Genomic DNA, 27,774 nt, shown 5'->3' on the forward strand with positions numbered 1-27,774 from the left:
TAACGTCTGGCCAGCCCTCTGAGCGAATTTGAGGAATGCTATGTTTCAATAATTGTTATTTCGAAAACGTTCGATAGGGTGGGGCACCGGGGTCTAATTTCCAACCATTCGTCTTTAGGCTTTCCACCCCATAACACTTCACTCACGTCCAGCTTCCTGTATGGCCAGGACGTGCCCGTAACTGTTGATGGGTCATCATCTTCCCTTAACTACACCGTTCTTCCACAGGGTCCTTCCTTGTCTCCATCGCTCTTCCACCTTCTTCATCAACTAATCCTCTCTTTTCTCAACAAGTCAACTACGTACGTTCATGACTCAACTCTACAATCTTTAACTTCTTTCATATAGACTCCAGTTCCTCAACACACATCCTAAACTGGTCGAAACCAGTTCTGTACAAGATATGAACTCAAATTCATTCCCACTTCTCTTCAAACAAAACTCAGCACATTTTCCCACATTGCCCCGCACCACATGGATACCCAAGTCTGCATTCACGAACACTGCAAAGTTCTGCCCAAAATTCTCCTGGGAACAGAAGTACTTGCTTCTGCACATGATTGGTGCGACCTTGTATGGGGGCAGAAGTCTCACATCTGGGCAGGTCCTGTACACTCACTACACGGAGTCCAAAGCAATCCCAGTCATCAACTCTGTCAGTCTGACCTCCAAACATGACCCACTTGCCCCACTGCTAGTTCATCTTCCTGTTTTCTGTAAATAATACTCCAGTTTCCGCTCCAGTGAGGTGGCTCCTTGTGTGTTCCAATCGTCAGGTAGACATCTTCCTCCTGGGACAGCCACCTGCCTCATATGATGCCTAAGCTGTCGCCAGCAACTCTTATGATAAAGGACCGTTGTAATCTGTTTCCTTACTTACGCCGCTAAGCTTTGGAACTCTTCCACACCTTATGTCTTTCCCAACAATTATGACCAGACCACTGTCTAAAAGGTAGGTGAAATTTCACACCTTTCAAATAGAAGAAAAAAAAGAAAAAAGAAGGCAGTTTTCTTCTTTGTCTTTTTTTTGCTTATACTTAGTTCGAAGACCCCCCTCCCCCCACCACCACCACCAAAATAATAATAATAATAATAATGATAATAATAATAATAATAATAATGAAATAAAACATTGAATCTCTCTTCAACTGTAGCGCCGGGACCCAGTAAACTTAAGGTATACCATCCATGTCTTACCCTACTGTCCCTGCTATGGTGAACTTCAACTGTCCCAGCGTACTGGGATGTGGGATGGGACTGTTTATCCTCCCTGGGTCAGTAGTGGAGTCTACTAATTGACTCACCAGCTGTTCCTACTCCATCATTCCATACTCCATCATCCCATACTCCATCATCTCATACTCCATCATCCCATACTCCATCATCCCATACTCCATTCCATACTCATCATCCCATACTCCATTCCATACTCCATCATCCCATACTCCATTCCATACTCCATCATCCCATACTCCATTCCATACTCCATCATCTCATACTCCATCATCCCATACTCCATTCCATACTCCATCATCCCATACTCCATGATTCCATACTCCATCATCCCATACTCCATCATCTCATACTCCATCATCCCATACTCCATCGTCCCATACTCCATCATTCCATACTCCATCATTCCGTCACATACATACAGTATGTCACATATTTGTTCTCTTTCTTTGATTCAAATATCAAAAAAGTGCAAAATTTTAAAGTATTTTTCTTCTTAACTAACAAACTCTCTTTTCTACATTATCCTGTGTTCTGAACCAGTCTGAATTAGTCCAGGATATCTTGAACAAAATCAAGTAAATCATTAAAGTAATATTTCAATGTTTTTACATTTATATGGTTTCATATATGTGTCAATTTGACGAATCTTTTAAGGTTAAATTCTAAACGAATATATGTCTGCTAGTCAGATACCAAATGTTGGGGGCCATTTTCTCACACATGGTAAAAAAAAGGTGATTGTATAGAATATACCTGGATGTACAGTTAGTAACCAGTTACCAGTTTCTGCAGCTCAGCGGGGTTCGTGACTGTATTTCGTAAGTACATGCAAGTGCATACATGCACTCCGTTTTCTACATTCATGACATCCTACACCCCATTGTCTGTAAGGCTCGGCAAAATCTGTTATTCATTTACTTAAGACCTGCAATCAATGTGGGGGTCTGACGCTCCATTTTCTATTGACGTCTGCGGTAGATGAGTAATAGTTAGATTTCTTCACCACTTGAGACCCTCACCTCACAATGCTCCCACTCATAAAAGCTTGCGAACCCTTCCCACTCACATTCTGACTCACGCCCAAGTTGTTTTGCTTCCTTTTTTTTCTCTCTCTATGCAAGACACTCCATTCAAGTGGATCTTAAAAACCTCACTCCACACACTCACACACACACTCCTTATTTAGCCACGTAATTTACAAACTTAGTGGATCGTTCGTGTGCCTCTCATGTCTTATCTATACAAATTCTCTCTTTACATATATATATATATATATATATATATATATATATATATATATATATATATATATATATATATATATATATATATATATATATCCTGTGGCCTATTACGCCTGGGTCTTCGTGACAAGTGCGTAAATACCTATCATTTACTTGAGGGCGCCACGCACGTGCGTGCACGGCTGCACCCACTAAATTTTGAGTGTGCGAAGTGACGGCAGGAGGGGGGTGCCAACACTTTAATCTGATCAAACTGTTTTCACGGTCTGTGGTGTGCGTACCCTAACTGTAGCCGCGTACATACGCTCTACGCACACCCCATACGCCCAGTACATGCTAAAAAACAATTATATATATATATATATATATATATATATATATATATATATATATATATATATATATATATATATATATACAGTGTAGAAATATAGAGATGGATATATAGATTCGAATAAACAGATGGAGAGAGACAGAGAGATAGACACACAGGAGAATGAAATACGTGGAGAGTGTGCGTGTGGCTCTGGCGTGGTGTTGACATGAAGGCACAGCAGGCCACGTTGCTTGCAGCAAGCACAGACAGGAATGTCGACTTAACATTCCAAGCATATTGGAGACAAGCAACGTTATGAGCACTATTTATGCCGTACATCCGCACCACACACACACACACACACACACACACACACACACACACACACACACACACGCCCCTCATTGTCATGTACGCCCCTCACACCCGCCATTATGAGGTCTTTTGTCGTACGACCACACCCACCCCTCACGACCCCCATCATGAGGTCGCCCTCACGCCTGCGCCCATGGCTTCCTCCCTCACTGCACCACCACTAACCACTCTCCTACCTTCTACCACAACGTGCACAACCCTACCCTACCACAACGTGCACAACCCTAACCCACCACAACGTGCACAACCCTAACCCACCACAACGTGCACAACCCTAACCCACCACAACGTGCACAACCCTACCCTACCACAACGTGCACAACCCTACCCTACCACAACGTGCACAACCCTACCCTACCACAACGTGCACAACCCTACCCTACCACAACGTGCACAACCCTACCCTACCACAACGTGCACAACCCTAACCCACCACAACGTGCACAACCCTACCCCACCACAACGTGCACAACCCTAACCCACCACAACGTGCACAACCCTACATCACCACAACGTGCACAACCCTAACCCACCACAACGTGCACAACCCTACCCCACCACAACGTGCACAACCCTAACCCACCACAACGTGCACAACCCTAACCCACCACAACGTGCACAACCCTAACCCACCACAACGTGCACAACCCTAACCCACCACAACGTGCACAACCCTAACCCACCACAACGTGCACAACCCTAACCCACCACAACGTGCACAACCCTAACCCACCACAACGTGCACAACCCTAACCCACCACAACGTGCACAACCCTAACCCACCACAACGTGCACAACCCTAACCCACCACAACGTGCACAACCCTAACCCACCACAACGTGCACAACCCTAACCCACCACAACGTGCACAACCCTAACCCACCACAACGTGCACAACCCTAACCCACCACAACGTGCACAACCCTAACCCACCACAACGTGCACAACCCTAACCCACCACAACGTGCACAACCCTAACCCACCACAACGTGCACAACCCTAACCCACCACAACGTGCACAACCCTAACCCACCACAACGTGCACAACCCTAACCCACCACAACGTGCACAACCCTAACCCACCACAACGTGCACAACCCTAACCCACCACAACGTGCACAACCCTAACCCACCACAACGTGCACAACCCTAACCCACCACAACGTGCACAACCCTAACCCACCACAACGTGCACAACCCTAACCCACCACAACGTGCACAACCCTAACCCACCACAACGTGCACAACCCTAACCCACCACAACGTGCACAACCCTAACCCACCACAACGTGCACAACCCTAACCCACCACAACGTGCACAACCCTAACCCACCACAACGTGCACAACCCTAACCCACCACAACGTGCACAACCCTAACCCACCACAACGTGCACAACCCTAACCCACCACAACGTGCACAACCCTAACCCACCACAACGTGCACAACCCTAACCCACCACAACGTGCACAACCCTAACCCACCACAACGTGCACAACCCTAACCCACCACAACGTGCACAACCCTAACCCACCACAACGTGCACAACCCTAACCCACCACAACGTGCACAACCCTAACCCACCACAACGTGCACAACCCTAACCCACCACAACGTGCACAACCCTAACCCACCACAACGTGCACAACCCTAACCCACCACAACGTGCACAACCCTAACCCACCACAACGTGCACAACCCTAACCCACCACAACGTGCACAACCCTAACCCACCACAACGTGCACAACCCTAACCCACCACAACGTGCACAACCCTAACCCACCACAACGTGCACAACCCTAACCCACCACAACGTGCACAACCCTAACCCACCACAACGTGCACAACCCTAACCCACCACAACGTGCACAACCCTAACCCACCACAACGTGCACAACCCTAACCCACCACAACGTGCACAACCCTAACCCACCACAACGTGCACAACCCTAACCCACCACAACGTGCACAACCCTAACCCACCACAACGTGCACAACCCTAACCCACCACAACGTGCACAACCCTAACCCACCACAACGTGCACAACCCTAACCCACCACAACGTGCACAACCTACCCTACCACAACGTGCACAACCCTAACCCACCACAACGTGCACAACCCTAACCCACCACAACGTGCACAACCCTAACCCACCACAACGTGCACAACCCTAACCCACCACAACGTGCACAACCCTAACCCACCACAACGTGCACAACCCTAACCCACCACAACGTGCACAACCCTAACCCACCACAACGTGCACAACCCTAACCCACCACAACGTGCACAACCCTAACCCACCACAACGTGCACAACCCTAACCCACCACAACGTGCACAACCCTAACCCACCACAACGTGCACAACCCTAACCCACCACAACGTGCACAACCCTAACCCACCACAACGTGCACAACCCTAACCCACCACAACGTGCACAACCCTAACCCACCACAACGTGCACAACCCTAACCCACCACAACGTGCACAACCCTAACCCACCACAACGTGCACAACCCTAACCCACCACAACGTGCACAACCCTAACCCACCACAACGTGCACAACCCTAACCCACCACAACGTGCACAACCCTAACCCACCACAACGTGCACAACCCTAACCCACCACAACGTGCACAACCCTAACCCACCACAACGTGCACAACCCTAACCCACCACAACGTGCACAACCCTAACCCACCACAACGTGCACAACCCTAACCCACCACAACGTGCACAACCCTAACCCACCACAACGTGCACAACCCTAACCCACCACAACGTGCACAACCCTAACCCACCACAACGTGCACAACCCTAACCCACCACAACGTGCACAACCCTAACCCACCACAACGTGCACAACCCTAACCCACCACAACGTGCACAACCCTAACCCACCACAACGTGCACAACCCTAACCCACCACAACGTGCACAACCCTAACCCACCACAACGTGCACAACCCTAACCCACCACAACGTGCACAACCCTAACCCACCACAACGTGCACAACCCTAACCCACCACAACGTGCACAACCCTAACCCACCACAACGTGCACAACCCTAACCCACCACAACGTGCACAACCCTAACCCACCACAACGTGCACAACCCTAACCCACCACAACGTGCACAACCCTAACCCACCACAACGTGCACAACCCTAACCCACCACAACGTGCACAACCCTAACCCACCACAACGTGCACAACCCTAACCCACCACAACGTGCACAACCCTAACCCACCACAACGTGCACAACCCTAACCCACCACAACGTGCACAACCCTAACCCACCACAACGTGCACAACCCTAACCCACCACAACGTGCACAACCCTAACCCACCACAACGTGCACAACCCTAACCCACCACAACGTGCACAACCCTAACCCACCACAACGTGCACAACCCTAACCCACCACAACGTGCACAACCCTAACCCACCACAACGTGCACAACCCTAACCCACCACAACGTGCACAACCCTAACCCACCACAACGTGCACAACCTACCCTACCACAACGTGCACAACCCTAACCCACCACAACGTGCACAACCCTAACCCACCACAACGTGCACAACCCTAACCCACCACAACGTGCACAACCCTAACCCACCACAACGTGCACAACCCTAACCCACCACAACGTGCACAACCCTAACCCACCACAACGTGCACAACCCTAACCCACGCAGACTGGAATGATACACTGTCAACACATTACACGAAGGGTAGACTGCGTGGCACTGTAGGAAGGTCATTACCTATCTTAACAATGTGTGGGAAGCTTAACTACCTACAACGACCTACTGTGATGACGGTTCACAGTATGTCCTGCTTGTGGACATATACCGTCACTCCGTCAAGCACAGCACTTGTGTAGTTAACTAATGATCATTCAACAGGACCTGAATTCAGCCATGACACTAGTTTTATCTTAAATGATTCTCATCCAACAACAGTTTCGCTCGAATTGCTTGTCTGTACAGTATAACTGGTCACCATACAACAACTACAGTATAATGCTTAATCATAACCGTCTTATCTCCCTGGCCAGTGTGAGGACATTTAAAAATTTAGACGTAAATACATATATTCAGTAGATACTGCCGCTTACAGAGAAAGTTTATATCTGGTGTTTGATTCTAACGAGAAATAAGTAGTTACTTTAACGTTGAACCATCCGCTCACGGACGTAAGGTCCGGTAATACATTAACTTTGTTGTATGGATCATAAGGTCTGATGTCCAACATAATAAGTAGCTGACCGAGATATCAACTAAAATCATAATTTTGTCGCTTAAATGAGGCGATTTATCAACTTCGCATTATTTGTAGCCGAAAATACACAAAATTAATATCATGAAACTGAAAACATAAACTGTAATCCCGCACACAGTGAGCAGCAGACCGGTGTAATGGTATATGGAAACCATACGAAAATATACAACAGTCCAAACCTCAGCTTATGTAGGAGTAATACAACCAACCTAACCTAGGATTAACCTGACCTAACCTAGGATTAACCTGACCTAACCTAGGATTAACCTAATCTAATCTTGAATTAACCTAAACTAACCTTGGATTAACCTAATCTAACCTTGGATTAACCTAATCTAACCTTGGATTAACCTAATTTAACCTTGGATTAACCTAACCTAATCTTGAATTAACCTAAACTAACCTTGGATTAACCTAATTTAACCTTGGATTAACCTAATTTAACCTTGGATTAACCTAATTTAACCTTGGATTAACCTAATCTAACCTTGGATTAACCTAATCTAACCTTGGATTAACCTAATCTAACCTTGGATTAACCTAATCTAACCTTGGATTAACCTAATCTAACCTTGGATTAACCTAATTTAACCTTGGATTAACCTAATTTAACCTTGGATTAACCTAATCTAACCTTGGATTAACCTAATTTAACCTTGGATTAACCTAATCTAACCTTGGATTAACCTAATCTAACCTTGGATTAACCTAATTTAACCTTGGATTAACCTAATTTAACCTTGGATTAACCTAATTTAACCTTGGATTAACCTAATCTAACCTTGGATTAACCTAATTTAACCTTGGATTAACCTAATCTAACCTTGGATTAACCTAATCTAACCTTGGATTAACCTAATCTAATCTTGAATTAACCTAAACTAACCTTGGATTAACCTAATCTAACCTTGGATTAACCTAATCTAACCTTGGATTAACCTAATCTAACCTTGGATTAACCTAATTTAACCTTGGATTAACCTAATTTAACCTTGGATTAACCTAATCTAACCTTGGATTAACCTAATCTAACCTTGGATTAACCTAATCTAACCTTGGATTAACCTAATCTAACCTTGGATTAACCTAATCTAACCTTGGATTAACCTAATCTAATCTTGAATTAACCTAAACTAACCTTGGATTAACCTAATCTAACCTTGGATTAACCTAATCTAACCTTGGATTAACCTAATTTAACCTTGGATTAACCTAATCTAACCTTGGATTAACCTAATTTAACCTTGGATTAACCTAATCTAACCTTGGATTAACCTAATTTAACCTTGGATTAACCTAATCTAACCTTGGATTAACCTAATTTAACCTTGGATTAACCTAATCTAACCTTGGATTAACCTAATCTAACCTTGGATTAACCTAATCTAATCTTGAATTAACCTAAACTAACCTTGGATTAACCTAATCTAACCTTGGATTAACCTAATCTAACCTTGGATTAACCTAATCTAACCTTGGATTAACCTAATCTAACCTTGGATTAACCTAATCTAACCTTGGATTAACCTAATCTAACCTTGGATTAACCTAATTTAACCTTGGATTAACCTAATCTAACCTTGGATTAACCTAATTTAACCTTGGATTAACCTAATCTAACCTTGGATTAACCTAATTTAACCTTGGATTAACCTAATTTAACCTTGGATTAACCTAATCTAATCTTGAATTAACCTAAACTAACCTTGGATTAACCTAATCTAACCTTGGATTAACCTAATCTAACCTTGGATTAACCTAATTTAACCTTGGATTAACCTAATCTAACCTTGGATTAACCTAATCTAACCTTGGATTAACCTAATCTAACCTTGGATTAACCTAATCTAATCTTGAATTAACCTAAACTAACCTTGGATTAACCTAATTTAACCTTGGATTAACCTAATCTAACCTTGGATTAACCTAATTTAACCTTGGATTAACCTAATTTAACCTTGGATTAACCTAATTTAACCTTGGATTAACCTAATCTAACCTTGGATTAACCTAATCTAACCTTGGATTAACCTAATCTAACCTTGGATTAACCTAATCTAACCTTGGATTAACCTAATTTAACCTTGGATTAACCTAATCTAACCTTGGATTAACCTAATTTAACCTTGGATTAACCTAATCTAACCTTGGATTAACCTAATTTAACCTTGGATTAACCTAATCTAACCTTGGATTAACCTAATCTAATCTTGAATTAACCTAAACTAACCTTGGATTAACCTAATCTAACCTTGGATTAACCTAATCTAACCTTGGATTAACCTAATCTAATCTTGAATTAACCTAAACTAACCTTGGATTAACCTAATCTAACCTTGGATTAACCTAATCTAACCTTGGATTAACCTAATCTAACCTTGGATTAACCTAATTTAACCTTGGATTAACCTAATTTAACCTTGGATTAACCTAATCTAACCTTGGATTAACCTAATTTAACCTTGGATTAACCTAATTTAACCTTGGATTAACCTAATCTAACCTTGGATTAACCTAATCTAACCTTGGATTAACCTAATCTAACCTTGGATTAACCTAATCTAACCTTGGATTAACCTAATTTAACCTTGGATTAACCTAATTTAACCTTGGATTAACCTAATCTAACCTTGGATTAACCTAATCTAACCTTGGATTAACCTAATCTAACCTTGGATTAACCTAATCTAATCTTGAATTAACCTAAACTAACCTTGGATTAACCTAATCTAACCTTGGATTAACCTAATTTAACCTTGGATTAACCTAATTTAACCTTGGATTAACCTAATCTAACCTTGGATTAACCTAATTTAACCTTGGATTAACCTAATCTAACCTTGGATTAACCTAATCTAACCTTGGATTAACCTAATTTAACCTTGGATTAACCTAATCTAACCTTGGATTAACCTAATCTAACCTTGGATTAACCTAATCTAACCTTGGATTAACCTAATCTAACCTTGGATTAACCTAATCTAACCTTGGATTAACCTAATTTAACCTTGGATTAACCTAATCTAACCTTGGATTAACCTAATCTAACCTTGGATTAACCTAATCTAACCTTGGATTAACCTAATCTAACCTTGGATTAACCTAATCTAACCTTGGATTAACCTAATCTAACCTTGGATTAACCTAATCTAACCTTGGATTAACCTAATCTAACCTTGGATTAACCTAATCTAACCTTGGATTAACCTAATCTAACCTTGGATTAACCTAATCTAACCTTGGATTAACCTAATCTAACCTTGGATTAACCTAATCTAACCTTGGATTAACCTAATCTAACCTTGGATTAACCTAATTTAACCTTGGATTAACCTAATCTAACCTTGGATTAACCTAATCTAACCTTGGATTAACCTAATTTAACCTTGGATTAACCTAATCTAATCTTGAATTAACCTAAACTAACCTTGGATTAACCTAATCTAATCTTGAATTAACCTAAACTAACCTTGGATTAACCTAATTTAACCTTGGATTAACCTAATCTAACCTTGGATTAACCTAATCTAACCTTGGATTAACCTAATTTAACCTTGGATTAACCTAATCTAACCTTGGATTAACCTAATCTAATCTTGAATTAACCTAAACTAACCTTGGATTAACCTAATCTAACCTTGGATTAACCTAATCTAACCTTGGATTAACCTAATTTAACCTTGGATTAACCTAATTTAACCTTGGATTAACCTAATCTAACCTTGGATTAACCTAATCTAACCTTGGATTAACCTAATTTAACCTTGGATTAACCTAATCTAACCTTGGATTAACCTAATTTAACCTTGGATTAACCTAATTTAACCTTGGATTAACCTAATCTAACCTTGGATTAACCTAATCTAACCTTGGATTAACCTAATCTAACCTTGGATTAACCTAATTTAACCTTGGATTAACCTAATTTAACCTTGGATTAACCTAATCTAACCTTGGATTAACCTAATTTAACCTTGGATTAACCTAATCTAACCTTGGATTAACCTAATCTAACCTTGGATTAACCTAATTTAACCTTGGATTAACCTAATCTAACCTTGGATTAACCTAATTTAACCTTGGATTAACCTAATCTAACCTTGGATTAACCTAATCTAACCTTGGATTAACCTAATTTAACCTTGGATTAACCTAATCTAATCTTGAATTAACCTAAACTAACCTTGGACATTATGCATATTACATGACATCACAATCTAAATTTTCTTGATAGTTTTGACTATGATACCATTCAAAAATTATGGGAGATAATTTATGTAAGATTACCATCGAACAATTTCATCTAAAGTTTATGGAAATTTACGAGTATATGAAATAAGCAAGATTGTATGAGAAAGACAAGATAAGCAAGATTGTATGAGGAAGACAAGATAAGCAAGATTGTACGAGAAAGACAAGAAACAAGACAAGAATGAAGGTCACCCAAGCAGACTGATCTGGGACTGGTCTGGGAATACCTTATGGACAAACAACTGTGCCAAACTACCCATAGAAAACGCCAATCACAATCATGATACCGAATATGTATGACTATATACATGACTATATACATTACTATATACATGTTTAACTCTTGATATTGATATAAATTATCTTATATATGTTACAGGTAAGGTGTAAGTGACCTATCACAAACCATCCAGAGGTCAATGTTGTAAGGTTATTAGCCGTTATTAAGATTCAAACACATTAGATGTCACGCACTAGATACACAGACCGTAACAGCACTGTACACCCACAAGAATAATTACATGCTCATAAAACACTGAAAACATGATGTAAATATGACCATCACAGCCTCACCAGTGTATAGTGTTATTATTTAGCAACAAGTGTCGTCATGAAATGATTACGATCATTACGGAATGAATTAACAATTGCCTCAACATGATTAATCGTCCATACTTCCAGACGTCCACTTCCAAACATCTACCATTTTCACAGCGACTGTCGCGTCCAACATCCACTTCAGCGGGAAAACCAGATTATTTAAACACATGTGGCAATGAAAGATCAAGATGACTTACTTGAGTTTGAACTGATCCCAGAAAATCTTGGTTGATTCCTACTTGACCTCCGTGACTGGTTCAGGCAGGGAGTCTCGTGAAGCAGTCCGAACACAGTGAATCACCAACAATATGAACATATGTTCGAAGCCTTTTTCATGTTTCGAGCAGCAGATTCGTAAATGAGAAATCCCATTACGTCCCATGGCTCATGAACTCCTTGTTCTTAGTATTGATTTCTATATGTGGCACGAAATTGAAAAGCTTCAATATTCTGATATGATTAGATAGTCTGTTCGTTGCCGTAAGTGGGGTTAAAACAAAGGAAATTAATCGTCTATAAATTTCAAAGTTCCCTTAAATTATTTATCGTTTTCTCTCATCTATGAGGAAGATTTTCTTATTAGAGGACTAACTGCTGCAAACTTATGTGGCTACTCTTGATGAAGCATGGAGCCCAAGGTCTTGATTCACTTATCTGAAATAGAACAGGTGTTGGCTGTCTTGTTTTGTTATACTTATAGTTTGATTAAGGAAGGTTAATTAATAGAGATTATGAGACATGATTAACAAAAGTGCCTTAGATCTTATTGCAAATCAGATCTACAAATGATATTAGGCATTATGTTCATTTTGTAAAGCCTGGAGCTTATCAAATATGTAGAAACTAGTGAGGATTGTGAGGTCTGTGTTTGCACATTCAGTAATCTATCTACATACTTGGAAATATTCAGAATGATCGGAAGATGAAAACATAACAGTAAGGACAGTTGGTAATGTGAACATCATGGATACGTCTGAGTTAAGGATGACTGTACGTTTAAGCTGGGTGTGACAGAGCCCCGAAATGTGCCGAAATATGACAGAATAACTCAATGAATGCCAACCATTGGGTCTAAGTTGTGCTGAAATGAGATGGTTGAACGATGTTTATATGGAAGGAAAATGTTCATGGTCAGTCAAAGAAAATAGTTCTTCATGTACATTTCACCAGATTGGTCTTCCAAACGTCGACATGTGACGTATTTTCTCATATTTCTGTGTTTTGTCCCACCTTACTGGCTAACTGTGGCCTGGAACCACCATCACTGGGTAAACAATTTATCCATTAATTCTTGCATGGGCAACTTCAGTCATCTGACATCAAATTCACGACCAAAAATCTTGATTGTTGTCTATGAAATTAGAATGAATGTTTTTGTAGTGAATGAGCCAGTTGCTTGAATGTACATTAGTCATTCTGTGGTTCTTAGGAAGAGGAATCTAATGATGTATTATGACAGTAGTTAAGGTTGCCACTTGATATCAAAGAAAACAATCTGGCAAAACTAACACAGAAAACGATGTTTGTTTATGGGAAACCTAGATAATATTGTCTGAACTATTAACATCAAGTAGAATATGTCTTTCATGTGGCAATAGTAACCATAATTAATATCTCAGCAAAGAAAATATAAACAGTGCTAAGACAGCTTTAAGTCAACTCAGTGGTGTTTTACACTTGTGTTGCCCCGTCATCTTAAACATGTTCAGATGTCCAAATACACAAGGTTAAGAGAAGGGGTTCCTGAAGGCGTTCAAAAATGTTCGAGTTGTGGTTATATCTTGACGATGTTAATGACCCTGGTTGTTGGCAGGACTACAGTCTAAATAACCAATTAATTTGGACACTAACCAAATAAGAGATAATGTAAATTTTCTGTTTACATTTGATAACAGGGAGTATTTCAACCAGAATATTGTAGATTCAACAATAAATTCTGGTCAAATATGGATGCAAATGGAAGGTGTAGAGACTAACGAATATAAAACAAGAGATTTCACTGCTAGAATTCATACTTATCTATAAAATGTCTTTTGTTTTGCTGCTGACCAACAAACACACAGTTATCACAAATGGAAACCACAAACAGTAATGGCTAAGTTGAGCGAGAGCAAATTAAGATTTGTGGGGAAATGATTTATTTTGTTATATCTGAAATCTATATTTAACACGACGTCAGGATGAACTGTGTTACATATCAAGTATTTCATCAATGACATGTCTATGATATCATTCATCAATGACATGTCTATGATATCATTCATCAGTGACATGTCTATGATATTATTCATCAATGACATGTCTATGATATTATTCATCATTCATCACAAGGTCAACACACGGGTCAAGTTTCTACCGTCGTGGGGAAAATATTATACAATAAGTAAAGATTATCCTGCTTGTCCCAAGGAGAGAGGAAGGCTGGAACCTGTCCATCAGGATGGTACAGAAATGTTCAGGGATGGTACAGAAGTGTTCAGGGATGGTACAGAAGTGTTCAGGATGGTACAGAAGTGTTCAGGATGGTACAGAAGTGTTCAGGATGGTACAGAAGTGTTCAGGGATGGTACAGAAGTGTTCAGGGATAGTACCGAGATGGTACTATGATTCAGGGATGTTCAGGGATGGTACAGAAGTGTTCAGGGATGGTACAGAAGTGTTCAGGATGGTATACGATGGTACAGAGGTATTTAGGGATAGTACAGAGATGGTACTATGATTCAGGGATGTTCAGGGATGGTACAGGGATGTTCAGGGATGGTACAGTGATGTCATCAACAATGTGTGTACTGAACAGCAGGAAGAAGATCTGTTGACCAGTATTGTAAGAACTCCTGGACTGTGTCGTCCTTCAGGGCGATACAGGTCTGGCATGTTTCCAGGGGCGCGTGGAGCGCTGAGGTCACGACCCTTGACCTCCCAGGAACTTGAGGGTCATCTGGAGTGTGTTACCCTCCCGCACGTTGTACGACCTGAGGGTGTGGTCGTCCCTGAGAATGATGCTACCACAGGTGACGCTGAAGGCTTCAGGGGCGACGCCCTGCATCGTCTGCAGCATCTTCTTGACCTCCAGCACCGTCATGGAGGGCGTGACCCTCAGCGTGAAGTTACCACCATACAGGTCCTTGACCAGGATGACCATCTGCAGGAGGAAGGGTCACCTGGGTCAGTATCGTCCCATGGTTGAGGAGTGATGAGACAGTAAGGTTTGTGACCCTGACACGGAGGGGGTCAAGATGGCTCTGGACACATCCTCAATTCGCCTCCGTCAAGAAGGTAGTACTTCCCTGGGCGGCAGCCGCCCACAACCTTTCCTGGGCGGCAGCCGCCCACAACCTTCCCTGGGCGGCAGCCGCCCACAACCTTCCCTGGGCGGCTACCGTCTACAACCTTCCCTGGGCGGCACCCGCCCACAACCTTCCCTGGGCGGCTACCGTCCACAACCTTCCCTGGGCGGCTACCGTCTACAACCTTCCCTGGGCGGCTACCGTCTACAACCTACTAACTATAACTAAAGTTATGCCTTTCAATTTTCCGTATAATCGTCATCTCGAACAACAGACAACTCGGTCGTCCTCACCGTGCGATCCTCCTGGTGGGCGCCCTGAGAGGCGACCCCAGGGCTGGCCTGCTCGTCTGCCCTGAGGAAGGGATGTGTCAGGGCCTCGCTGGCGCTGATCCGCTGCGTCGGGTCTACAGTGAGGAGGGCGGACAAGAAGTTGCTCAGCTCTGCTCCGTAGTGGTCTGGGATGGTTATCTGAGGACGACAAACGTTACGTCACACAAACACAACCAAACAACACAGACGACGACGACCACACAGACGACCAGTTACATCGTCAGGCGGACTGTCGCAATGACCTACGTCACATGAAGGGGGGATGGACGGGGGGGGGGGTCATGCTGCTCACATGAATTTTTGTTTTGACTTTTTAAAATTGGAAGATGAGGATACAGGACGTAAGTCATCATCCACATGTCTTCTCAAGACGAGAGATTTCTTCTACATATCGCACAGAAGACGGAGCTTGACCTCATTAAGCTTAAATATGTAAGAAAATGGAGTGCTGGCTTGTAATACTAAGGAGAATCTAGGTAAAGATGAAACATGAACACAGAGAGAACTTGGCAACTTACGTCCATCACTGGGTAGGCCACGTTGAGCGCCGCCATCTCATATATACAGCAACCCAGAGCCCACATGTCAGCTTTGGCATTGTAGGGCAGATGACTCAGCACCTCTGGGGCCTACCAGGGACACAACACTGTGTTTAGGACTCCCGCCCAACCCTGACGCAAGACCGTCCTGTCTTGTGGACTGGCAACACATTGTTATGATATTGACATTCTTATGACTACCAAGACACGACACTGGGTCTACATTGCTCCTAACGCGTCACCACACTGAACACTAAAATCGTTATCTCTCTCTCTTGTTATATAGAACTAAATATAATTATGTATACATGGAAATAGATCTATCTATAATTATGTTTTTCTGCATTTTCTTAGTGAGAGATTAATATTCATATATCATAGCCAAAATAATCATGTATTAAATTAAGTATCTTTCCTTTTATAAGTATGTCTAAATAGTACTTATTTATAAGTTCTCCTTACTTAACACTGGTCACTTCAACCCCTTAAGTTGTGACTACATTATGTGCACTACAACATCTCGTAAGATAAAGTAGAGGAACAGTAAAAATACCTGGTCCTCATCTACCCATGTGTGGGAGTCATTATCTACCTGTCTACAGCTACCTACAGCGCTCTATTGCCATCACACAGGGCTAACGCGTCGCGCTCAACGCTGGAGAGGAGGAGGACTGATATACCATGAAGAAGTAGGTGCCCAGCATGCTCCTGGCCACGAAGGACGTGGGACTGAAGACCCTGGCCAGGCCGAAGTCACCCAGCTTGACCTCGCCTGACCTCGTGAGGAAGATGTTCATCGGCTTGAGGTCACGGTGGAGCACGTTCCTCCGGTGGATGTACTGTAGTGGAGAGAAGATAACCAGGTCATCAGATATTACCATCTCACTGTTATCAACACAGGCGTATTGGATGACCTCATGATGATAACCAACAGATGCTGTGTTATGCATGATGGCAGGAAGTCAAGCAGGTGTTATCCTGTATGGTTCATGTTCTGTGCCACAGGAAGGTCAAGCAGGCAGTACGGGGTCAAGACGGTCGTATGACGTGTGGTATGATGTTGACCACTCATGAGTCACGATCCATCGTCCTCCACCCCTTAAGCAAGACGCTACGACCCTTGAATATGACGGTACGACCCTTGAATATGACGGTACGACCCTTGAATATGACGGTACGACCCCTGAACATCACAGCCTGACCGCTTCGTCAGTCCCTTGTGGGTCAGGTCAAAGCCAGGTCGTCGACCCGTCGTGCTCGAATCGCGGTGTCGTACCCAAGAGTCTTGGTCAAGAGTCGCAGTGTCGCACGTAAGGGTCGTGGTGTCGTGCTAAGATCACGACCAGATCGACTTCCGTGGTTTACCTGTAGAGCGGAGGCGAGACTGCGGCTCCACCTGCGGAGCTGGTGGACGGGGAAGTGGTTGGCGTTACGTTTGTGGACCTGGATGAGCGTGTGGAGGTCTCCACCATCACAGTACTCCATCAGCAGGTGGATCTCGCTACCCACCTTGGCGGACCCCTGTGGAGGAGGTGTCAGGGTCAGACATACGTGTGGTGGCTGGACCCCTGCTGGCGAATATCACTGTCATATACCAATATTTCAACTTATGGTCGTCATCACATTGCTTTTTATATCTTATCTTTCCTATAGATCTTCCTAGGTAGTATACTACTATCTCTCATGCATAATGTTGAGCAGGCAGGCAGGCAGGCGTGGTGGGTGGGGAGGCAGGCAGGCGTGGTGGGTGGGGAGGCAGGCAGGCGTGGTGGGCAGGCAGGCAGGCGTGGTGGGTGGGGAGGCAGGCAGGCAGGCGTGGTGGGTGAGGAGGCAGGCAGGCAGGCAGGCAGGCATGGTGGGTGGGGAGGAGCCCTCTGCTTTACCCTCCCATCCAGCTGGTCGTCTGGTAACTTACCTCATAAGCGACTATGGCTTCATGACGTAGTGTTTTGAGTAGCTGGACCTCTTGTAGCTGGTAGTTCCACCCTTCCGACGCCACCTTGGTCAGGTCCACCTGTGGAGTACACCAGATGGTCAGGTCCATCTGTGGGGACCAGATGGTCAGGTCCATCTGTGAAGACCAGATGGTGTAGCGTGAATGTGTGGATGGCTCAGGAGGTCGCCTACCTGGTTGTGGTAAACATGTGAAGAGTAATCTTCCAGTGTAGGAAATGTTGAAGATGGTCGCTGTCTGGAGGGATACTTAAACAGTGGCGGTCTACAGTAAGGGGTAGCCAGGAAGGGGTAACCATCTCGGAGGTACGTGAGGAGGAGGTAGCTGTCTTGGAGGTACCTCATGAAGGGGTAGTGTGTGTGTGTGTGTGTGTGTGTGTGTGTGTGTGTGTCTAGCTTCCTAGGGACTATATGAATGAGATTCAACAGTTACTTTAACGTTGACAACAGATGATAATGTTTTATTGGTTGCACAGACGACCTGTTGGTTAGAGGCATCTCTCTTCTTTATATAGAGACACGTGTGTGACAACGGTGCCACTCACAAGAGCTACATAGAACTAAACACCATTTCAGTCAGCTGTTGCTCTAGATCTGACGAGAATGAGCGAGCCTTGTTCGATTCTGGCCTCTAAAGGTTCAACAGTGAGACTTGCCCTCCTTTCTAAAGCGGAATCCAGACTAAAAATATGGCGAGGAAACCGAACAGAAAGTCCATATATTGAGACACTGTCGAAAAAAAAAGTTGAAAGAAATGTGGTGTTCATGGAAATGTTGAAAGAAACATGGCCATGAAAGAGACACAGAAATAATAAAAGGAGAAAGTGTGTGTTGAAGGAAGCGTTGACAAATATAAGTGGAGTAGCAGGATACTGAAAAAGAAGCGTTGAAGAAAACGCCGGAAAAATAGCTTTGGGCAAACGTGGAAACGAAAAAAGTGGCGTTGACTGAAAGTGTGAACTACAAGCGTTGTACTATACCTTCTTCAGCACGAGGTACCTCGAACCCTTCTTCACCAGGAGAGCCACGCCAAATGTTCCGCTACCCAGGCGCCTTACCTCTGTCAGCCCTTCCATCACTACACCCTGCCAAGATACACACTCCATCATCACTACACCCTGCCAAGATACACACTCCATCATCACTACACCCTGCCAAGATACACACTCCATCATCACTACACCCAGCCAACAGACACCTTCCCTCACTACATCTTCTGACGCTGTTGATCGTCATGAGTCTGAACATTGTGAGTTCATGTGAAACATTCGGCCACACTTCAAGTTATTAATGAAACACTTACATAATTACCAGCTGACCATCAACGGGTCTGTACAAGGTGCCAGAGGTGGATGTAATGAGCCATCTCATCATCAGCAAATCCATTCCCTAAACTGTGTCACAAAAACATCAGCTGTTCATGGAACTACAGCAAATATTTTTTTTTTTGTAGACGCCGTAGAAGATGGTCAGCTTTTACGTACAGTTCTCCTAGCAACATCTGGCGACATTATCTGCCCTGACCATAACATCTCTAAGTCGTGCTGCGAGCAGTGGTTCTTCATAAACGTTTAATCATTCAAAATCACTCTCCACTTGAACAACTCATATGCCTTATTATTATTATCAATACGTACGAAAATAATTGTTTTATCATATGAATAAATATTCTTCATATTTCCACAACAACATTAAGAGTTACTGATACTGGCAATTGTTCCAATAATGATTTGCCCACAAGACTTATTATATACACTTAAGCGTCGACCACAACTTGGTTGGCAATCATGTTCCAGACCTCCTCCTCCTCTGAGAGACACAGTCCTGAGTCAATGAGAACAGTAGATGTAAAGATTGTATTCCAGTACTTACAAGAACAGATGAAGAACTGTGCTAGAACACATCCTACACTCACAACAGCACATATGTTCTCACACGTTAGCTTAGTCGAACATATACTCTTCTATCTAATCAACGATTAGCTTATCTTCCGGAGAAAGGACAGAACCCCTGGGCTCTGATGTGGTTTATAACGTTGATAACACACAAATGATGATTCTTATAAGGTTAATTACTCGTGTGACACTAATGAACTCTAGATAGATCCATTTGAGGAACTGATTGAGTGGCGCTGAGGGCGTGTGCATTAAACTGCTAGTTTGAGTGTCGTGCAATGGAAAGGTTGGTGGATGTGAACGTGCTGGAAGAGCCAGTGGAAGGATCATTTGATCAATCATTGATAAGGACGATTATGGATATTGGCTGTGGGGAAAGAGGATATGATAGACGAAGAAAAATATTAAAGTGTTGAAAGTGAGTAATGTTGGACAAGCGTTGTCTGTGCCTAGAGAGGAGGAGACGTTGGTTGAATAATGTATTCTAATTCTGATTTTGATGAAATTAGACAATTCTTAAAAGCAGTGAGTCTGCCTGAGATGGTTGGCATACAGGTAGGAAGTGGACGTGTCAGAAAGGAGAGTTAGTGATGGTTAAATAACACCTTGTGAGTTGTAGATGGTATACCAGCATCATAATAACTGGCAAGACACCACCAAGAATCAAGATCATGTAGGGAGAAATGTAGTCAAGCAATCATGGATGAAGACTTTATTAGAATTAGTTGTAATACACATGAACTTCAGTACACATGAACTTCAGTACACATGAACTTCAGTACACATGAACTTCAGTACACATGAACTTCAGTACACATGAACTTCACAATAAACCTTTTGTACAAAATGAGACTTCAGGGTTGAAAGTCCCAGGACTGAAAGCCTAGAAGTAATCCTAAGATTCAAACTCAAAGGGACAAAATCTTGGGGATTTCAATAGCGGGATTTAAAATCCTAGTTTTGATAAGCCTATTAGATTTCAATCCCCTTTTGTACAGAAAAGTTTGAGGTGATATTACAGCATTAACGGAAGAGAGTGAGCCACATTATGTGAAGTGGAATACTTTAGACCAGAGGTGTACATCTATGTCAACCAGAGGTATACATGTACGTCAACCAGAGGTATACATGTACGTCAACCAGAGGTGTACATGTACGTCAACCAGAGGTGTACATGTACGTCAACCAGAGGTATACATGTACGTCAACCAGAGGTATACATGTACGTCACCTACGGTATACATATCCATCAGCCAGTAGCATACATGCGTGTCCACCTCCTGGCTTCTTCCTCATACTTCTCTCGGTCCTCGAGGTACAGGTCGGCGATGTCCCTCCGCCAGGGGTCGTCAGGGTTGGGATCCGTCAGCAGGGCGCAGATGGTGAGCAGCACTGTGGCAGGGGCAGGGTGTTAGTGAGGGCAGGGGCAGGGTGTGTGTGAGGGCAGAGGCAGAGTGCATGACATATTGTGCTTCGGTTGGGCTGACCCCTTACCTTCCAACCTTACAGTTAACATGACAGCCTGACCTGAGGCTGACCCACTTACCCTTAGAGATGGAGAGAGATGGACTCCAGTTCTTGTCTACATTAAGAATGTCCAGACAGATGTTTCCGGCCTCACTGATGTTAGGATGGTAGATCTTGGTCGTGAACCAGACCTGCCCAAGAACACATTCATCAACTACATATTGATAACTACAGCACGCTCTTACTGCTACTGTCATCATTATCATCATCATCGTCATCATCAGGGGGTTGGAAGGGGTAGTGTGATCCTACCTCTGGGGGTTGGAAGGGGTAATCCTTGGGGAACTTGATGCGTAGAGCGAAGAGTCCGGCCTCGTAGGGCGTGCCTGGCGGGCCGATGATGGTCGCCTGGCAGTCGAAGGGGTCCATGTCTACGGGACCCACAGAACACTGGCCTGGCGGATCCTCCTCCAGGTCCCGCATCTCCTGCAACATACAGGAGGAGGAGCTACTGCAACTGTTGACAGAGGAGCTAAGACTTCGTCAGGAGGAGACTGTAGAGAGGCCTAGGAGTCTGTCTAGTGAGTCTTGAACATTATTACCTCAATACGAGCAAGTGACGAGGCAGGACTGTGGAGGCTACTGTGCTGAGGAAGACTTTACGTTACGGACGTGGCAAGGAACACAGGGCGCCATGACAGTGATGTCACCAGTGATGTCATCAGTGATGTCATCAATGACGTCCTCTTCTTCCCCTGTTAAAGTGACGTGGCAGATTGCTTACACTTCTACCTAACTGTTTACAGATGATGCTGACGTCATGAGGTGAGTGGCGAGGCGTGCATCACGTGATCCAGACCAACTCCACAATTAGACTAAACTGAGCCCAAGATGAGAATGGATCAGGATGAAACACTGAAGAAAAAGATCTTAACTTGGAAAATCAATCTGATCTGAAGTTCAGAAATCTCTATCAGAAGGACATGGAAGTCGACACTTCACTTTCCTGTCACCAGATCACCGCAACTTCAGGAAGTTGGTCAAGGAGACAAAATGTCTACAAGCAAACACTAAACTTACGTTTACTTACACAGAACAAACAAATTCGTCACGTCTTATGTTCGAGCAAAGCAAACCTTGCTGCTCCAGTTGTTCATTACTTCAAGAAACTTTGATTAATAACAGAGAAATGATAACAGTCAGTCAAGGTGTGCTGCCAACATGTACAGAGAGGGATTCCAGGCAGAGGTTAGACCATCAATGTCGTACATTTTCGAAGAGAGAAGAGTCGGGAGTGATGATGATGCCTTGTTGTAAGGTTGAAACCATCGATGACGTCACAGTGAACCCTTTCTAAGAAAGATGGGAACTTACGATTGTGCAACTCACGCCCTTACACACACACACACACACACACACACACACACACACGTACATATATTATTACTAACCTTATTGATTCTTTTTAGCGCCATTTTTCCTTCCGTCTACCTCCACAGAAACACGTATAGAGGGATGATGAAGACGCTGGTTCGAGCCCCGTGGAACTATGTGGTGCCAGAGTGCCAGGTTCGGCCCCAGGGGAGCCGTTATCATAGCTATCATCTGATAACAAGATAACAGCGCCCCAGCCCTACATATGGCCCTCCCTGTTCCCTATCTGATCCCAGGTGTGGCCAGGGGCTTCACGGAACACATACAGGTGTGGCTGGGGGGGTTCAGGGGTCCTACGCAAGTGTGGCTGGACTAACCTTATCTATGACGTCCATGTAAGGGTGTAAAACAGGGAAACCTTTTTGCTCAACATTCCTTTAGTTTTTACAGTCGGGAATCTTTTGTTTTGACATTCCCTTAGGCTTTGCAAGAGAAAAGTTTTTCTTTTGGAGTTCCTTTAGTTTACATAAGTTTTCTCGACGTTTCTTTCGTCTATACAACTGACAGTCATTTGTTACCTGTTATGTCATGGGATTTATGGCAGTGTCTTATCTGCGGATCGTATCAGTGATGTGTTATCGAGGAGAAAATGTCTCTACTAACCTGTCTGAGCCAATAGCCTGTTCGTGCCAGCTGCAGGTAAGACAGCCTCCGCTCTTGTTTATGTTATTGCTTGTGTATTGATATATTGACACGGCTTTATTGTGCGTGCTGGAACATAAGGATACACAAGACGGCACGCCATTATTTCATGTATTTCAAAAGACTGTATAGACCTTATTAGGTAACCAGACGCTGTTATCATTGTCATATATTTGTGTGAGTTTTAGACGAGTACTACAACCCCGTCATGTGGGTTTCCGTGGAACACCTGCGACCATCGGGGCGTGGGAAGGAACATTGTGTAAATGAATCTTGCGTCGGGGTTACAGACACGCCAGGCGTGTACAAGTGGGATAGATCGGTAGTTGTGAGGAGATAACATGAGGAGGAAATGAGGTTGAAAGCTTAGCGGTAGAAGGGAAGAGAGAGAGAGAGAGACATTACAACGGTCGAGACTCGAGTGGTTATGGCAATCATAAGGTAGAGTGGCTTGCCAGGTAGTGACTGGCTTGGTTCATAGTGGATGCTGCCTCAGGATAGTGGTATAGTGGATGCTGCCTCAAGATAGTGGCATGGAATAGATGCCGAAGTGAGGGGGAAGGAGGGCTCGACCACTACCCCATAAGGGGCTAGACTACCGCCTCACGAGGGGCTAAAGAAGCGCCACATGAGGGGAGGCGGCCACACTACCGCCACATGAGGGGAGGCGGCCACACTACCGCCTCATAATGGTAACTTCTCCACTTTGTTGACAGATGAAGGGAAGATGGCGCCCCCGTGTTGCCGTGTGTGTAATGAACATTACGTGCCGTGTGAGAGAGTGCCTCGCTCCCTGGGCTGTGGCCACACCTTCTGCACCATCTGCCTCACCAAGATGAAGGAGACGTCAGGTGTGCTTAAGTGCCCCACCTGTAGGGCGGTTCACCCACACGCAGACGTGGACAACCTGACCGTGAACTATGACCTCATGTCTACAAGTGTTTCTAGTTTTGCGAAGTCGGATACCAGTACTTCAGCTGCCCCAGAGGTAAGACCAGGACCCCAGCTGCCCCACAGGTACGAACTTTATGTGGTCATTCAGCAGCTGTGATGCAATATGCTGTACTTCGAGTCTAACACCTTAACAAGCCCTTGGCCATGACGACCTCTGGGGACCTGCCTCCTCACAGGGGCGTCGCCATTCTCAAGTCATGAGTGATGAAGGCACAGTCATGGGGCCACACCTGGTCACTGGAATTATCTTTAAGGTCGAGGATGTCCAACTGCTGACCTCCAACCTATGTCGAGGTCAGCTGATGTTACTGTCACTGGCTAAATACCATAGTTACAGCGGCCTGGCGTGGCGCCGTGAGTGTCATTTCAAAAATCCAGGGTTCGAGAATGGTAGCATGACTGAGCGGAGGTAGCCAGTAACGCTACACTTTACTAATACAACTATTGTTTTATTGACGGCATTGACGTTGTTTTTCCAGGGTTACATCGCTGTAGTGGTGAAGGACCTGATGGACCAACAGTTCAGGCTCCAGGTCAAACCCAGCATGACCGTGCTGGAGGTCAAGAAGATTCTGGAGGCCAAGTACGGCATCATGCCAGACCACACTCGTCTCCTCTTCCGAGGTCGCAAGATCGACGATAACAGAACCTTGAGCTTCTACAAGATCAGAACTGGAAATATCATCCAAATGTCGACAGGGTACTTGGGGGGGGGGGGGGGGGGACGATAAGCTGAGCTAGAAGGAACGGGTCACCACTATCACCAGCAGGTCCCCCAGCCCTTGTCTGTACATCCACCTGGACTCCCTCCACCTGGTCTCCCTCCACCTGGTCTCCCTCCACCTGGACTCCCTCCACCTGGTCTCCCTCCACCTGGTCTCCCTCCACCTGGACTCCCTCCACCTGGACTCCCTCCACCTGGACTCCCTCCACCTGGACTCCAGAACATCTAGTACACAGCTTTCATCCTCCCCACACCCACCTATGCCTCCCCCAGCCTGGTCTTCCTCCCCAGCCACCACACACCAGGGCACACAAGGTCATCCCGGGTCCCTCACACACATCATGAGACGCTCAACACACTGCTCTCTCTCCAACCATCACCTGCACCTCATCCAACCGTTCGGGAAGGAGCTAATGCACCATCCCCGCCACCATCACCTCCTACCACCAGAGATCCCTCGTCCCCAAGTTGCAGTTGGGCACCATAACCACACTGTGCCCATCCCAGCTGGTCCAGACTGCTACAAGAACAGCGCCATCCTAACTACTGTTGACGTCATCAGTAATCATTAGACTCGTCCTATGTTTGGTGTAAGGACTGTTTGTTTATCCCATTGTTTATAGTTTGCCTGTTTATATCGTAAGTTTATTCTTGTATGTTTTCAGCTTTGGCTGAAGTTCAATCAATAAAACATTAGTTATTTTCAGCGTCATTTATTCACTGTATGTAAGAAAATAATTGTGTGTGTGTGTGTGTGTGTGTGTGTGTGTGTGTGTGTGTGTGTTCCAGAGGACTTCTCATCCCCTGCCGAGCCTCTGGGAGGAGGGTGAAGGATATATGGTCCTGCAGGAGCCACTCAGGCTCGGCCAGCGACAGAGAAACATTGAGTTGTGAGCAACCTTGGTGTTTGTGTTGAGGGTAGACTGTGGAAGACAGTGTTGCAGCAGAGACTGGTGTGTTGTGTGAACATGATCTAAAGAATAAATAAACACTTCAGAAACTATGGCTATTTCTCATGAGGAATGACACTAATAAACAGGAGTTATGATGGGGTTAGCTGACCCTTGTGGAGTACAAGCAGATACACATCATTTACGATCAAGTGATGTCGCAATCACAACTTAACCTGCCAGATACAGCAAGTCCATGATAACGAATGACGTGTTACCACGATAACCAGCGCCAGTAGACCTTCTACCGACCAGTTAACAGAGAAGTCTTTGAGATAACACGAGATAACGAGCGACCTTATCATCGTCTCACTTCCTGGAATATAACCCAGCCCACTCAACCCTCACCCACCCCGAGACACACACATACACACACACACTCTTCTCGTAGATGACCTGGTCTTGCATAACTGCAACCTGTAGATGACCAGGTCTTGCATAACTGTAACCTGTAGATGACCAGGTCTTGCATAACTGTAACCTGTAGATGACCAGGTCTTGCATAACTGTAACCTGTAGATGACCAGGTCTTGCATAACTGTAACCTGTAGATGACCAGGTCTTGCATAACTGTAACCTGTAGATGACCAGGTCTTGCATAACTGTAACCTACAGTGAGACAGTGTAGGCCTGGGATATCCCAGTCGTGGGATAACCCTACAGTGAGACAGTGTAGGCCTGGGATATCCCAGTCGTGGGATAACCCTGCAGTGAGACAGTGCAGGCCTGGGATAACCCTACAGTGAGACAGTGCAGGCCTGGGATAAGTAAGCGTGATGATAACTGTGGCCGAAGATAAGCGTACGTGAAGATAAGCTGATGTTGTGTAACTGAAGGTACTCCAGTGTGAGTGACCTAGTTGATAACGTCCTTCTAAGAACAGTGTATACACTGGGACCAGGGGTACTGGGAGGGTGTACTGGGACCAGGGGTACTGGGAGGGTGTACTGGGACCAGGGATACTGGGAGGGTGTACTGGGACCAGGGATACTGGGAGGGTGTACTGGGACCAGGGATACTGGGAGGGTGTAATGGGACCAGGGGTACTGGGAGGGTGTACTGGGACCAGGGATACTGGGAGGGTGTACTGGGACCAGGGGTACTGGGAGGGTGTACTGGGACCAGGGATACTGGGAAGGTGTACTGGGACCAGGGATGCTGGGAGGGTGTACTGGGACCAGGGGTACTGGGAGGGTGTACTGGGACCAGGGATACTGGGAGGGTGTACTGGGACCAGGGGTACTGGGAGGGTGTACTGGGACCAGGGGTACTGGGAGGG

General features: G+C 44.6%; 3 protein-coding genes across 4 annotated transcripts; 1 reads left to right on the forward strand and 2 right to left on the reverse strand.

Annotated features, from left to right (window-relative positions):
- Window positions 1-14,454: 14,454 nt before the first annotated feature.
- On the reverse strand, window positions 14,455-20,451 carry LOC139751942 (uncharacterized). 2 transcript variants are annotated; one of them, XM_071667647.1, is made up of 8 exons: window positions 20,302-20,451; window positions 19,410-19,514; window positions 18,392-18,490; window positions 17,842-17,997; window positions 17,157-17,315; window positions 16,456-16,566; window positions 15,899-16,075; window positions 14,455-15,460 (listed from the first exon to the last, which is right to left on the reverse strand). In XM_071667647.1, the coding sequence occupies exons 2-8, from the start codon at window positions 19,503-19,505 to the stop codon at window positions 15,221-15,223; spliced, it is 1,038 nt and encodes a 345-aa protein (XP_071523748.1). In that variant the 5' UTR covers window positions 19,506-19,514; window positions 20,302-20,451; the 3' UTR covers window positions 14,455-15,220. The 2 variants fall into 2 exon arrangements, with proteins under 2 accessions (XP_071523748.1, XP_071523749.1); XM_071667648.1 differs by lacking the exon at window positions 20,302-20,451 and adding an exon at window positions 19,733-20,173.
- A 570-nt stretch (window positions 20,452-21,021) lies between these two features.
- Window positions 21,022-23,401, reverse strand: LOC139751945 (ubiquitin-conjugating enzyme E2-17 kDa-like). Its single transcript, XM_071667650.1, has 4 exons — window positions 23,243-23,401; window positions 22,104-22,277; window positions 21,871-21,982; window positions 21,022-21,716 (listed from the first exon to the last, which is right to left on the reverse strand). The coding sequence occupies exons 1-4, from the start codon at window positions 23,264-23,266 to the stop codon at window positions 21,574-21,576; spliced, it is 453 nt and encodes a 150-aa protein (XP_071523751.1). The 5' UTR covers window positions 23,267-23,401; the 3' UTR covers window positions 21,022-21,573.
- A 680-nt stretch (window positions 23,402-24,081) lies between these two features.
- On the forward strand, window positions 24,082-26,247 carry LOC139751943 (uncharacterized). The gene is made up of 3 exons (XM_071667649.1): window positions 24,082-24,129; window positions 24,584-24,855; window positions 25,301-26,247. The coding sequence occupies exons 2-3, from the start codon at window positions 24,595-24,597 to the stop codon at window positions 25,550-25,552; spliced, it is 513 nt and encodes a 170-aa protein (XP_071523750.1). The 5' UTR covers window positions 24,082-24,129; window positions 24,584-24,594; the 3' UTR covers window positions 25,553-26,247.
- The last annotated feature ends 1,527 nt before the right edge of the window (window positions 26,248-27,774 follow it).

Source organism: Panulirus ornatus, chromosome 12 (assembly GCF_036320965.1).
Source record: "Panulirus ornatus isolate Po-2019 chromosome 12, ASM3632096v1, whole genome shotgun sequence".
Lineage (NCBI taxonomy): Eukaryota > Metazoa > Arthropoda > Malacostraca > Decapoda > Palinuridae > Panulirus > Panulirus ornatus.